This window comes from Xenopus tropicalis, chromosome 5 (assembly GCF_000004195.4).
Source record: "Xenopus tropicalis strain Nigerian chromosome 5, UCB_Xtro_10.0, whole genome shotgun sequence".
Lineage (NCBI taxonomy): Eukaryota > Metazoa > Chordata > Amphibia > Anura > Pipidae > Xenopus > Xenopus tropicalis.
Window position 1 is genome coordinate 141,884,007 of NC_030681.2, and position 13,032 is coordinate 141,897,038.

General features: G+C 43.6%; 1 protein-coding gene across 1 annotated transcript in view; it reads right to left on the reverse strand.

The window, feature by feature from the left end:
- Positions 1 to 7,798, reverse strand: part of smc6 (structural maintenance of chromosomes 6) — a 60,138-nt gene extending 52,340 nt beyond the window's left edge. Inside the window, exons 1-2 of the mRNA XM_031902954.1 lie at positions 7,353 to 7,798; positions 904 to 1,021 (exon numbers count right to left, since the gene is read on the reverse strand). Coding sequence (XP_031758814.1) covers positions 904 to 1,021; positions 7,353 to 7,571 — 337 coding nt within the window. The 5' untranslated portion in view covers positions 7,572 to 7,798. The remainder of the gene's footprint in view (positions 1 to 903; positions 1,022 to 7,352) is intronic.
- Positions 7,799 to 13,032: the final 5,234 nt, after the last annotated feature.

The following is a 13,032-nucleotide window of genomic DNA, read 5'->3' on the forward strand; positions in this document are numbered from 1 at the left end:
GTAGCCTCACAGAACAATGGTTTTTTGGCTGCCATAGTCAATGACCCCAATTTCAAAGCTGGAAAGAGTCAAGAAGAAAAAGGAAATAATTCAAAAACTATAACAAATAAAAAATGAAGGCCATTTTATAACATACTTGTGAATTCAATTAGGCATATTTGTGCTCAAGCGACATTATACTAATGCAAGTCTTAAATGGGGAGTATCCAGGGTTGGACTGGGCTAGACTGATCCTCACAGCCCGGGGGGGGGGGGGGGGGCCCTGGGAAGGAAGCCCCAGTGAGCCCTGCATCCCCCAGTCCGACCTGGGTGTATCATCCCCCTGCCACATTATCCTAAAAGCAATTATCATGGATTCACCTGTCAATTATCATGGATCACCCCTAAAATTGAGACTACTGGGGTATTTGGGGCCAGACATGCTTACACACAATGGGACACACAGTGGGGGAGATTTATTAAGACACGAACACTCAGCGCGTTCATTTAAACACTCCGAGCGTAATTCGCCGTTTTTTTTGCGCTTGCGCGACTTTTCCGTACGCTTGCGCGAAAAATTCGGAAAGGCTCTGCCGCTGTTTACAATCATTCGGTACAAAAATTTTGTGACTTTCGGATCACCAATACAATATTATCGTGACTAATACAATTTTTTCGGAAGCATTTTTGTGATATTTGCGATCTTCAGAAATTTTTGTATCCAATCTGAATTTATCCCATTTGGGATTCAATGAATCAATGAATTTAATGAATGTGCCCCAATGTTTTAACAAATCTGGAAGAGTCTTCTCCTTTAAACTATATGGTAAATTGTTTATCCTCCTCCAAACTGCAGGGACTGCTCTCAGTAACTGTACATCATACAGGACACAAGTATTTTCTAAGGTCAGTAAATATACTTACTCCCATTGTTTCCTACAACAAAGTTAACATTCGGTCCAAAGCGAAAAGGTCCCAGCATTGAATGACACATGAAGTTTCTCAGAGAGATGGATTCAATGATTCCAACTTCACCTGTGCACTATAACACAACAAAACACATTAGGGGCCATTTATAAACACTGGGCAAATTTGCCCATGGGCAGTAACCCATGGCAACCTACCAGTGATTGGCTTTTTTTCAGCTAGCTGTAGGTTGGACAATGAACCCATATATTTGATTAGTTGCCACGGGTGCAAATGTGCCCATTGCTTATAAATGACCCATATACAGAGGTGTCAATTAGCTCTCCTTATACCTTCAACTGTGTTGGAATAAGAACATCAGTCTTTATTGGATCTCCAAACGTTAAGCATTCTAAAAATCTTGTAAACATTAAATAAACCCAATAGGATTGTTTTGCCTCCCAGAAGGATTAATTATATCATGGGAACAAGTACAGGTACTGTTTTATTATTACAGAGAAAAGGGAATCATTTAACCATGAAATAAACCCAATAGGGCTGTTCTACCCCCAATAAGGGGTAATTATATTTTAGTTGGGATCAAGTACAGGTACTGTTTTATTATTACAGAGAAAAGGGAATCATTTAACCATGAAATAAACCCAATAGGGCTGTTCTACCCCCAATAAGGGGTAATTATATTTTAGTTGGGATCAAGTACAGGTACTGTTTTATTATTACAGAGAAAAGGGAATCATTTAACCATGAAATAAACCCAATAGGGCTGTTCTGCCCCCAATAAGGGGTAATTATATTTTAGTTGGGATCAAGTACAGGTACTGTTTTATTATTACAGAGAAAAGGGAATCATTTAACCATTAAATAAACCCAATAGGGCTGTTCTGCACCCAATAAGGGGTAATTATATCTTAGTTGGGATCAAGTACAGGTACTGTTTTATTATTACAGAGAAAAGGGAATAATTTAACCATGAAATAAACCCAATAGGGCTGTTCTGCCCCCAATAAGGGGTAATTATATCTTAGTTGGGATCAAGTACAGGTATTGTTTTATTATTACAGAGAAAAGGGAATCATTTAACCATTAAATAAACCCAATAGGGCTGTTCTGCCCCCAATAAGGGGTAATTATATCTTAGTTGGGATCAAGTACAGGTACTGTTTTATTATTACAGAGAAAAGGGAATCATTTAACCATGAAATAAACCCAATAGGGCTGTTCTGCCCCCAATAAGGGGTAATTATATCTTAGTTGGGATCAAGTACAGGTACTGTTTTATTATTACAGAGAAAAGGGAATCATTTAACCATGAAATAAACCCAATAGGGCTGTTCTGCCCCCAATAAGGGGTAATTATATCTTAGTTGGGATCAAGTACAGGTACTGTTTTATTATTACAGAGAAAAGGGAATCATTTAACCATTAAATAAACCCAATAGGGCTGTTCTGCCCCCAATAAGGGGTAATTATATCTTAGTTGGGATCAAGTACAGGTACTGTTTTATTATTACAGAGAAAAGGGAATCATTTAACCATGAAATAAACCCAATAGGATTGTTCTGCCCCCAATAAGGGGTAATTATATCTTAGTTGGGATCAAGTACAGGTACTGTTTTATTATTACAGAGAAAAAAATGTGAATTGTTTGATTAAAATGGAGTCTGTGGGAGATGGGCTTCCTATATTTTGGAGCTTTCTTTATAACAGGTTTCCGGTAAGTGATTCCATCCGTGTATTTAGTGCTGCAAATTATTAAATGAATAAGAATGAACAGCAACAAGGTGTCACTGTGATTTGTTTTATGAAAGCTGTCTGGGGGGGGGGGGGGGTGGTTCAGTTTCTGTCTGGCCAATCAGTGTAAAAATGAAACTGGGTAAAATAGATAGTCTGCACAAAATAAAAAAAGTTTTCAATATAGTTAGTGAGGCAAAAATGTATCTATAAAGGCTGGAGTGAGCAGATGTCTAACTTAATAGCCAGAACACTACTTTCCTCATTCACAGCTCTCTAAGCTGTTAGCAGTCAGTAACCAATCAGACTTGGGGGGGGGCATATGGGACATAACTGTTCAGTTAGTTTGCATTTGCGTGCTCACAAACTGAACAGTTATGTCCCATGTGACCCCCCCTAAAGTCACTGACTAACTAACAGGTTAGAGAGCTGAAAGCAGGAAGTAGAGTTCTGGCTATTATGTTAGGCATCTGCCAACTCCAGCCTTTATACATTACATTCTTGCCTAATTAACTATATTACAAACATTTTTTATTTTGCGCAGACCATTTTACCCATTTTAATTTTTACACTGAACTGTTCCTTTAAGGGCAAACATTATTAGAAGCTGATAAGAGTAAAGATGGATGAAACATGGGTCAATATTAGTCATCAAATGTTGCATTACAGCATCCAGGGGTGCTCCTCTTTGTTATGCTGTGTGCCATTGACTTACTGTAAGTATGCAGGTATGGGCAGACAAACCCATGTGAGATGCACATTAATGACCTGGTTACCTAAAGCTACTCCATGGCAAAAAAATATTACTTAATTGTATAATTAGTTATGTTCTCAGCAAACTGATCATATTGCAAGAAGACAATTTTTAATATGTGTATTGAAGAGAACATACTACAGGTTTGGGATCCCATCTCCCATAGACTTCATTTATATTAAATAATAAAAATGCTTAAAAACAATTTCCTTTTTCTCTGTAATAATAAAACAGTACCTGTACTTGATCCCAACTAAAATATAATTACCCCTTATTGGGGGCAGAACAGCCCTATTGGGTTTATTTAATGGTTAAATGATTCCCTTTTCTCTGTAATAATAAAACAGTACCTGTACTTGATCCCAACTAAGATATAATTACCCCTTATTGGGGGCAGAACAGCCCTATTGGGTTTATTTCATGGTTAAATGATTCCCTTTTCTCTGTAATAATAAAACAGTACCTGTACTTGATCCCAACTAAGATATAATTACCCCTTATTGGGGGCAGAACAGCCCTATTGGGTTTATTTAATGGTTAAATGATTCCCTTTTCTCTGTAATAATAAAACAGTATCTGTACTTGATCCCAACTAAGATATAATTACCCCTTATTGGGGGCAGAACAGCCCTATTGGGTTTATTTAATGTTTAAATGATTTTTTTTAGTACACTTAAGGGAAATAGATCCCAATTATGGAAAGACCCCTTATCTGGAAAACCCCAGATCACGGGAATTCTGGATAATGGGTCCAATACCCGTACTCGCCTAAAAACTTTAAAGGAGAAGGAAAGGCTTAGAAAGAGTTAATCTCAAGCTGCAGGCTGCAGATGGAATACACCCTCGGGTACTGAGAGAGCTAGGGGCAGAATTGCAGTGGCCCTTGTTTCTGATATTCTCAGACTCGCTCTCATCAGGTATGGTACCTAGGGATTGGAAGAAGGCGAATGTCATTCCTATATTTAAAAAGGGAGTAAGATCTCAGCCTGGCAATTATAGGCCTGTAAGTTTGACATCCGTGGTGGGCGAGTTATTTGAAGGCTTGTTAAGGGATCACATACAAAATTATGTAGTGGAGAATGGCATTATGAGCAGTAATCAGCATGGCTTTATGAAGGACAGGTCATGTCAGACCAATTTAATTGCTTTTTATGATGAGGTAAGTAAGAAGCTGGACAGTGGGGATGCAGTAGATATAATCTATTTGGATTTTGCCAAAGCATTTGATACCGTTCCCCACAAACGACTGCTTTCTAAGCTAAGGTCTATTGGTCTTAGTGAAGTCGTTTGCACATGGATAGAAAACTGGCTACAGGATCGGGTACAGAGGGTGGTTGTTAATGGCACATTCTCTACTTGGAGTAAGGTTCTCAGTGGGGTCCCTCAGGGTTCTGTACTGGGTCCACATTTGTTTAATTTGTTCATAAATGACTTAGGGGAGGGTATTATGAGTAATGTATCAGTGTTTGCAGATGACACAAAACTCTGCAGACCAGTCAATTCTATCCAGGATGTGGCATCCCTGCAGCAGGATCTTGACCAACTGGCAATCTGGGCAGCTAAGTGGCAGATGAGATTTAATGTGGATAAATGTAAGGTCATGCACCTGGGATGTAAAAATATGCAAGCCACTTATACCCTTAATGGGACTGCACTAGGCAAATCCATAATGGAGAAGGACCTTGGAGTCCTTGTAGATAATAAACTTGGCTGTAGCAAGCAATGCCAGGCAGCAGCTGCAAGGGCAAACAAGGTTTTGAGCTGTATTAAAAGGGGTATAGATTCACGGGAGGAGGGGGTTATTCTTCCCCTTTACAGAGCGCTGGTAAGGCCCCATCTAGAATATGCTTTCCAGTTCTGGTCTCCAGTGCTCAAACGGGACATGATTGAGTTAGAGAGGGTCCAGAGAAGGGCAACTAAGCTGGTAAAGGGTATGGAAAGTCTCAGTTATGAAGAAAGACTGGCCAAGTTGGGTCTGTTTACACTGGAGAAGAGGCGCTTAAGAGGTGACATGATAACTATGTATAAATATATAAGGGGATCATATAATAACCTTTCTAGTGTTTTATTTACCAGTAGGTCCTTCCAACGGACACGAGGGCACCCACTCCGTTTAGAAGAAGGGAGGTTCCGTTTAAATATTCGGAAAGGATTTTTTACTGTGAGAGCTGTGAGGTTGTGGAATTCCCTCCCCGAATCAGTCGTACTGGCTGATACATTATATAACTTTAAGAAGGGGCTGGATGGATTCTTAGCAAGTGAGGGAATACAGGGTTATGGGAGATAGCTCTTAGTACAAGTTGATCCAGGGACTGGTCCGACTGCCATCTTGGAGTCAGGAAGGAATTTTTCCCCTCTGCGGCAAATTAGAGAGGCTTCAGATGGGGTTTTTGCCTTCCTCTGGATCAACTAGCAGTTAGGCAGGTTATATATAGGCATTATGGTTGAACGTGATGGACGTATGTCTTTTTTCAACCCAACTTACTATGTTATTATGTTACCTTCAGTTGTCTCAATAGTGCCCTTAAGTCTCCCCATATTTCTCACGTACAGATAATCAGAAGCCAAACAGGAAGAAAAAAATGCTGAGCTGTATAAAGAAAGTTTCCATAATGCCTCACTCCTGCACCGACACCCAGACCGGTGTACATGCTCAGTTAGTTAGACTATGAGTCAGCTTCCTGCTGATTGGCTCAGATCCACATTCCTAAGGGGGGGGGAGTGAGTTCTTAGCTTTCTTGAGGGAGGGGGGAGCAGGAGAGGGGAGAGAGCAGAGAGCTGCATGTCTCTGGCAGAGGAAAACAGACACAACAAATCTTTTGACAGAGAACTCAGTGCAGCATTTCTGTGAGTGCTTATTGCTCTATTTACATAGACCTTTCTGATGAAGCTTACTTAGTTTTTACCTTTCTTTCTCCTTTAATAACTATACAGTACACAGTATAAGGCTCTGGAAAGGAAATTAACAGATTATACATTATATCTATAGCACACAGGTTCTCTTTTTTCATATCCCCCCAGCAAGTAGGCGATAGTTAAGCACTGTGACAAATTTTATTCTTCATTCACACTATTTCTCTTTAATATGTTGGACTATTAATAAGCAGCTTGGTGTCTGTTCTGAATAAGCCACATGAACATTGCCTAATATTATTTTTGACCATTGAGTGGAGCAATACTGGCATCAAACCAAATAACCATATTCTTGGCCAGGTCGAGCGTCACTGTGGCTGACCCTACCTAGTATAAAGCATCACCCTGTCTCCTTTTGGGTTTCTAGACCCATATCTGCCGTAAGTCATATACCAGGCATCATATTATACACCCTAATATCAAGGCAGTTTTTATAATATTTGCTTATAATATGAGCTTGACAGACAACCTGCTGGTTTTGTGGAATCGGACAACGTTCTATATAAAGTGATTTTGCCCCATCTTGTCACGTCCTTTAATTTCTGATTATTAACTTAAATTGGGGATTGTTTGATAATTTTTTTTAAATTTTTATTCTATATTTTATTTTGTATTTTCTATTTCTAACTGTTCACTGGCATTTGTATTACTTTGACCACTTTTGTCCATTATCTTCTCTGTATAGTCTCCTCTCTCAATATCATTCTTCCCTCCCTTCTCTCTTCCCCCCTTTCCCTGTGTCTACCCTTGTGCTACACATAACACCTCGGAAAGGGCTAGATTGCTAGCCAAAACATTAGTCCAGCTTTTAATAAACACTTTTTTGTTTGCAAAGATCCTGCGACCTTCTTCATAAGACCTTCTACTTCTTTTTCTTTTACTATGCAATTTGCTACTGCACTCCGGCAACTAACTACAGTTTTTGATGTGAGTGCCGGGATAAACTCCCACACTATATATATAAGTATTGGAATGCAGTCAATAGCACTAAACCGGCTACAATTAAAAAAATAAAATGAATCTGTACAAAAGTGCCCATGCAACTTACTGACTGAGAATCACAGGACACAGAATTCCCATAGTTACGGTCAGTGTGTGAGTTATTGGCTTCGTCCCTTGGCTCTCTGTGGTGCGCACAGTCATTAGAGACACTGGGTCCGGCCTGAACGTTATCCCCCTCATAGTCATACGTGCCCTCCGCCTCTTGCCTTTCTTTTTTCCGCTGTGAATTTGGCGCGATGGGGCTGCCTTCCTTTCTCTTGCCCATTGCTGCAGGAGGAGAGCAGAAAGAGCAACTCACTGAACATTGACTATTACAGGTAAATATTTACTGCAGCACCAAGTGCCAAGGCATTAACCAGTGGTTGGCTCATTCCTGCGCCCAAGGGTGAGAGATGTGTTAGGTGGCTTCTTAATCACTGCCAGCACCCCCCAAACATCATCTCTACCAGCATCGCTAAAGTTTTTAAGGGAACAAAAGCATCCGGCACAATCCCAGTGGGGCCCCAGTGCAGTGCACCTATTACCTGACAAAGGCCTGCCTCTGGGAGGGGGGCAATACTGACACTGGTGATGGCGTGATGAGTCTTGCTTTGCCTGCAGCTGTTCCACGCCCCACCGTGTCATACACTGGCACATACATACAAATTCAGGGCCCTACAGGTACATAGATATTTAACACAATAGCACACAGAACTTATGCACATTTGCAGGCACAGAAAGATATGGCGGCACTTGAGGGCTCCATGGCTGGCAGTGGTACCTGGTTCCACTATTGTCAGTATATGGGCGACTACCCTCCCCAGAGAGGTGCAACAGTTATTGTCACAAATTGCACTTATATTCTCTATACAAGTGACAGGACCAGTTCCAAAGCATTTGCCCCAGGCTCCCAGTGCCTCAGGGGCCTCTTGGGGGGAAGCTAAAGGGCTTGTTTATGTCCCCACACTTTCCCCCCAGTCAGCTGTATGTAAAACCACTTTTATTAAAGGTACTTGCTTCAAAATGCCCTCCTTTTGCTTCCATGTGGTTTGTTCTGCGCCACTCAGTGCTTCCTGCCTTACATTCCGCATCAGGCACTGCTTTGCAAAGTGACACAGGGGAGCCCTGGGAATATCGACACGTCCTGACCAGGCAGCAGCTCCAGGGTTCCCCTTAACACCCTGCACCAATAGCCCCCCTACAACCCCCTGGTTCTCATTCACAGCAAGAACGTCCTTAAATAGCATGCCCCCCCCCCCAACCTTCACATTGGGGCCCCCCAGCGTTACCTCAAATCTGGGCCACCTTCTCCCTTACCCCCAATGCCCAATGCCAATAAGTACCATCTAAACCCAAGGAACATTCCTGTTACATATTTAGCATAAAAACTACTGCTCCCAGCATCCTCACTAAGCCCAGCACATAGGGGTCACTGAGTACAGAAACTGAAACCATCTCCTTCTTAAGGGACAGACTGCATGATTAGCTGCAACTTGTCTCTCAAGTCACTTCACTGCGGTTCCCAGAACTGAAACTATAACTCTCACTCACCTAATAGTACCCAGAGCTCTGCTGACCCGCTTAGTGGTGGTGCAACCAGGTCTCAGCCAGCAGATCACAGAGCAACCGTTTGGTTGCACCCCCCCACTACTACCACGGTTTCCCGCCTTAAACCTTTCTGCCTTTCTGCCCCTTACATTTGGAATGCCCTCCCTGATTTCCTCCGGAGAGAATCCTCCCTCAGTCTTTTTAAAACCAAACTAAAAGAGTCACCCACTGTGACCTACAGCACTTATATTTGCCTATTTGTGTCTGTAAGTTACCCTCCCATATAGATTGTAAGCTCTATTAGGCAGGGACCTCCATCCTCTTGTGTCTTTGACTCTTAACTTATTGCAACTGTAACTGTATCTTGTATTTATTTGTATATATTGTTATACTTTGTATTTATCTATTATTATCTTATTAACCCCCTGTTTGTATTAATGTATTCTGCTGTACAGCGCTGCGTACATAAGTAGTGCTTTATAAATAAAGATATACATACATACAGATACCCAGACTAGCGCTCCGCCTCAGCACAACAAGCCCCGCCCTGTAAACGGAGCCTTCTTATTCTTACTGATACAGGGCAGGGCAGCCGTAGAATAAAAGGGCGGGACTTTGTTGTCTGAGAGGCGTGGCCAGCGTGATTGTGCGTTCTGTAATCAATATCTAGCAGGAAAGGTTGGGAGGTTTGCTCCTAGCTTATCACCAATAGCAGCCAGCATTTATTGCCCAGCACCTTTAAAACGTCCATTGGTTGCATATGTTATATGCCGAGCCTGAGCTTGGAACTAGTAGCGCAGCTAGTTTAGGTAGTTTTGGCAGGAGTGGTTTTAAGGGTAGAATGGGGAGGGTCTTAGCTTAGTACCCAGTGTCGGACTGAGATACCAGGGGCCTCCAGAGAACCCTGGACCGTGGGCCCACTCTCTAAACTATTATTCCTCCTCTCCTTCCACAAACTGTTTATTATCCTAGTCTCTTTTCTCTACATACTATACTCTATTCTTCCACTCATCAAGCTTCCTTGTTCCCATACAGAAATAGGGAACGACCATGAATAGGTAGAAGTAAGAGGGCCCACTGACACTTGGGCCCACCGGGAGTTTTCCTGGTATCCTGGTGGGCCAGTCCGACACTGATAGTACCCCAGTATCTCAAGCCCCCATACAGGGAAGATGTGCAGTCATGACACAGCTGTGCTATACACATCAGGGTGCAGATATAACCTCACATCAGGGTCAGACTGGGACACTGGGAGAAATCCCGGTGGGCCCTGGGGGCCCAGATCCGACCCTTGCCGGCGCTCCCCCTGCCCGACTGTTCCTCCCCTGACGTGTTAAATTTATGCACACTTGGGGAGGACGTCAGGTGGAGAACCCTGCGGTTGGTTAGGAGGGCCCGTGTGGGGGGGGGAGTTAGAGGACACGGCCGGCGGGGGCATCTGCAGGGCCCCAGTCCGACCCTGCCTCACATGAATCACCCTGCCATGCTAATTTGGCACCCTCAGGCAGTTACAACTCAGCTTTCTGCACCCCATTATTTGTGCCTGAGTTAAAGGAAAACTACACCCCCAAACAATTTAGTCTCTATAAAATTATATTGCATAAACAGCTCATATGTAAAGCCCTGCTTCATCTAAATAAACCATTTTCATAAAAATATACTTTTTTAGAAGTATGTGCTATTGGGTAATCCAGTGGCGGAACTTGCAGGTGCCCCCCCTAGGAGGAACTTTCTATACCCCCGGTTAACCCTTCCCTTCCCCATCTCTTCCCTTTCAATCCCCTTTGTGGGCTCCGCCTCCACCCTGTGTGGGTCTGTGTACCTATTCCCTTTGTCCACCTTCCCTCCCCCCTTGGCATTGCCAAGAATGGAAGAAGGGAGGGAGGACAAAGGGAGTGCCTTTGAGAGCCGCCACCCAGCCCACCCAGCCCCCCCCTCCCTGCGGTGACGTGATGAGACACGTGACTTCTCTTCTGGGTCCTCACATGGAAATGGCGGCAGATGCTTGTAGAGGTCCCCTCAGATCCCAGCGACAGTGGGGGCCCTTCAGGACTTAGGGGCCCCCTGCATTGTGGGGTCTGCTGTTACCTTAAAGGAAAAGGAGAAGCTAAGTCACTTGGGGGTGTCAAAATGTTAGGCACCCCCCAGTTACTTTAATCACTTACCTTTTACCCCGGGCTGGTGCCCCTGTTAGGAGAAAACCGCACCAGCCCGGGGTAGCTGTGAGCGAGCATGTCCTCTTCCTTCTTCGCGTGCTTGTGCATGCGCAGTAGAGTGAATAACGGAACTTTAACAAAAAGTCGCCATTTCCACTCTACTGCGCATGAGCCGGCCCTGGGATTCGAAGAAACAAGGAAGAGGAAACACTTGCTGCAGCTACCCCGGACTGGTGCGGTTTTCTCCTAACAGGAGCAAAGGGGTAAAACATACCTCCCAACATTTCATTAAGAGAAAGAGGGACAAAAATATGTGATGCGGGAAGTGCGACAAAAATTTTTTGGCCACGCCTGCTTTGTGTCCACGCCCGCACATGCCACACCCACTTTACAAGCCCCAGATGTGCCAGTATAATCACTAAGTAAAAAGAATAAAGGACATATTAACTTCAAAGGTGCCAGTATGACTACATTAAATTGATAAAGGGCATTTTAACCCCAGACATGCCAGTAAAATTACTAAATGAAACTGATAAAGGGCATATCAACTTCAGACATGCCAACAGTTCTGTGCATTTTCCAAAGTTATAAACAGGGCCAATTCCAGTGGTACATAAATCTATGTTATTTCCTTCCATTCTTAATAAGTTGAAAGCAAAACAATATTAATGTACCACTAGAAGTTCTAGCCATATTAACAAGGCCAGCCTAAGGTTACCAAACTTATAAGGGACACTTTTAAATGTCTGCTATATTTTATGAACGGATCAGCGATACCTCTGTCTTCTCCTGCATGCTGTGCTCTGCCAAAGATTCCCAGGAGTGAGAGATATATGTTAGGGGTGGAAAGGTGAAACTGCCCAGCACACAAATAAAAACAGCAGCCTCTTCTGCCTGATTAAAGACAGAGCGCACCCTCAGCCCCTGTCCCAGTGAGCAGGAGCAGGAGAGGAATGCCTGCCAATGCTGATAGTTGACCCTTGCCTGTCACAAATGTTCCTCCCAGGACAATTAAACATCAAGGTAAACCTGTGAGCTTGAGGTAGCAGGGGAGATTCAAGAGTTAAGGGGGCGGACTTTTTTTCCTGAGCAGAGCAGGCACAGCAGTCAATTAAATGGCAATGCTGAGAAGCGGGACATCTACCAATGAATCCGGGACAGCGAGCAGTGCTATAAATTTCGGGACGGTTGGGAGGTATGGGTAAAAGGTAAGTGGGGGGTGCCTAGGGCCAAACGATCAAATTAGCCTGATATCACCCACCCGTAGACAGGGTCGGACTGGGGTGTGAAGGGCCCTCCAGGACTCCTGTCCAAGGGGGAGGAGCAGTCGGGAGCGGGAGCACCGGCAAGGGTCGGGTCTGGGCCGCCGTGGCCCACCGGGATTTTTCCCGGTGTCCCGGCGGCCCAGTCCGACCCTGCCCGTAGATGGGCATACCAGGATCCACTCGGTGACCTCGCCAAATAAGCGGATCTTACAGTGTATGCCTGGCCACCTTTACACTTGAAGTTACATAATATCTGGTCATGTGATCTCTGATCTCACACACAGCCCATCACAAAATGGCGGCTCAAGGGAAAGGATGTAAAAGGGCAATATTTACTGATATATATATATATTCCAGTTTGGCGAGATTCTATAATAGGTCACTTAACATAATATAAACTATCAGGTTAACATTAACCCAAAAAGGCCCAAGCACCCCCCCCAAATCACGGTAGATACAGTCATTGGGCAGAGAGCTCACACCTGGGGGGTGGCTGTACACCAATCACATTGGGCTTATGGCAGCACTGTTCTTTTCACCTGCCACATTCATGTCGTCACCCCCATTTTTTGGGAGTCATCCTGATTTACCCCCCTCCCAGAGTAACTGCTCAGTCACCCACTGTCAGTATTTATCACCCATACACAGTATCAACTTACACCAAAAATGCATTTAAAAGTCACCTAGACCACCTTAGTCTTCTTGGGTGCGGTAATGCTTTCTATCCATCCATTTAAGCAATGATCATAATGGCATGTTTGGGGTTAATGGAGTGTTC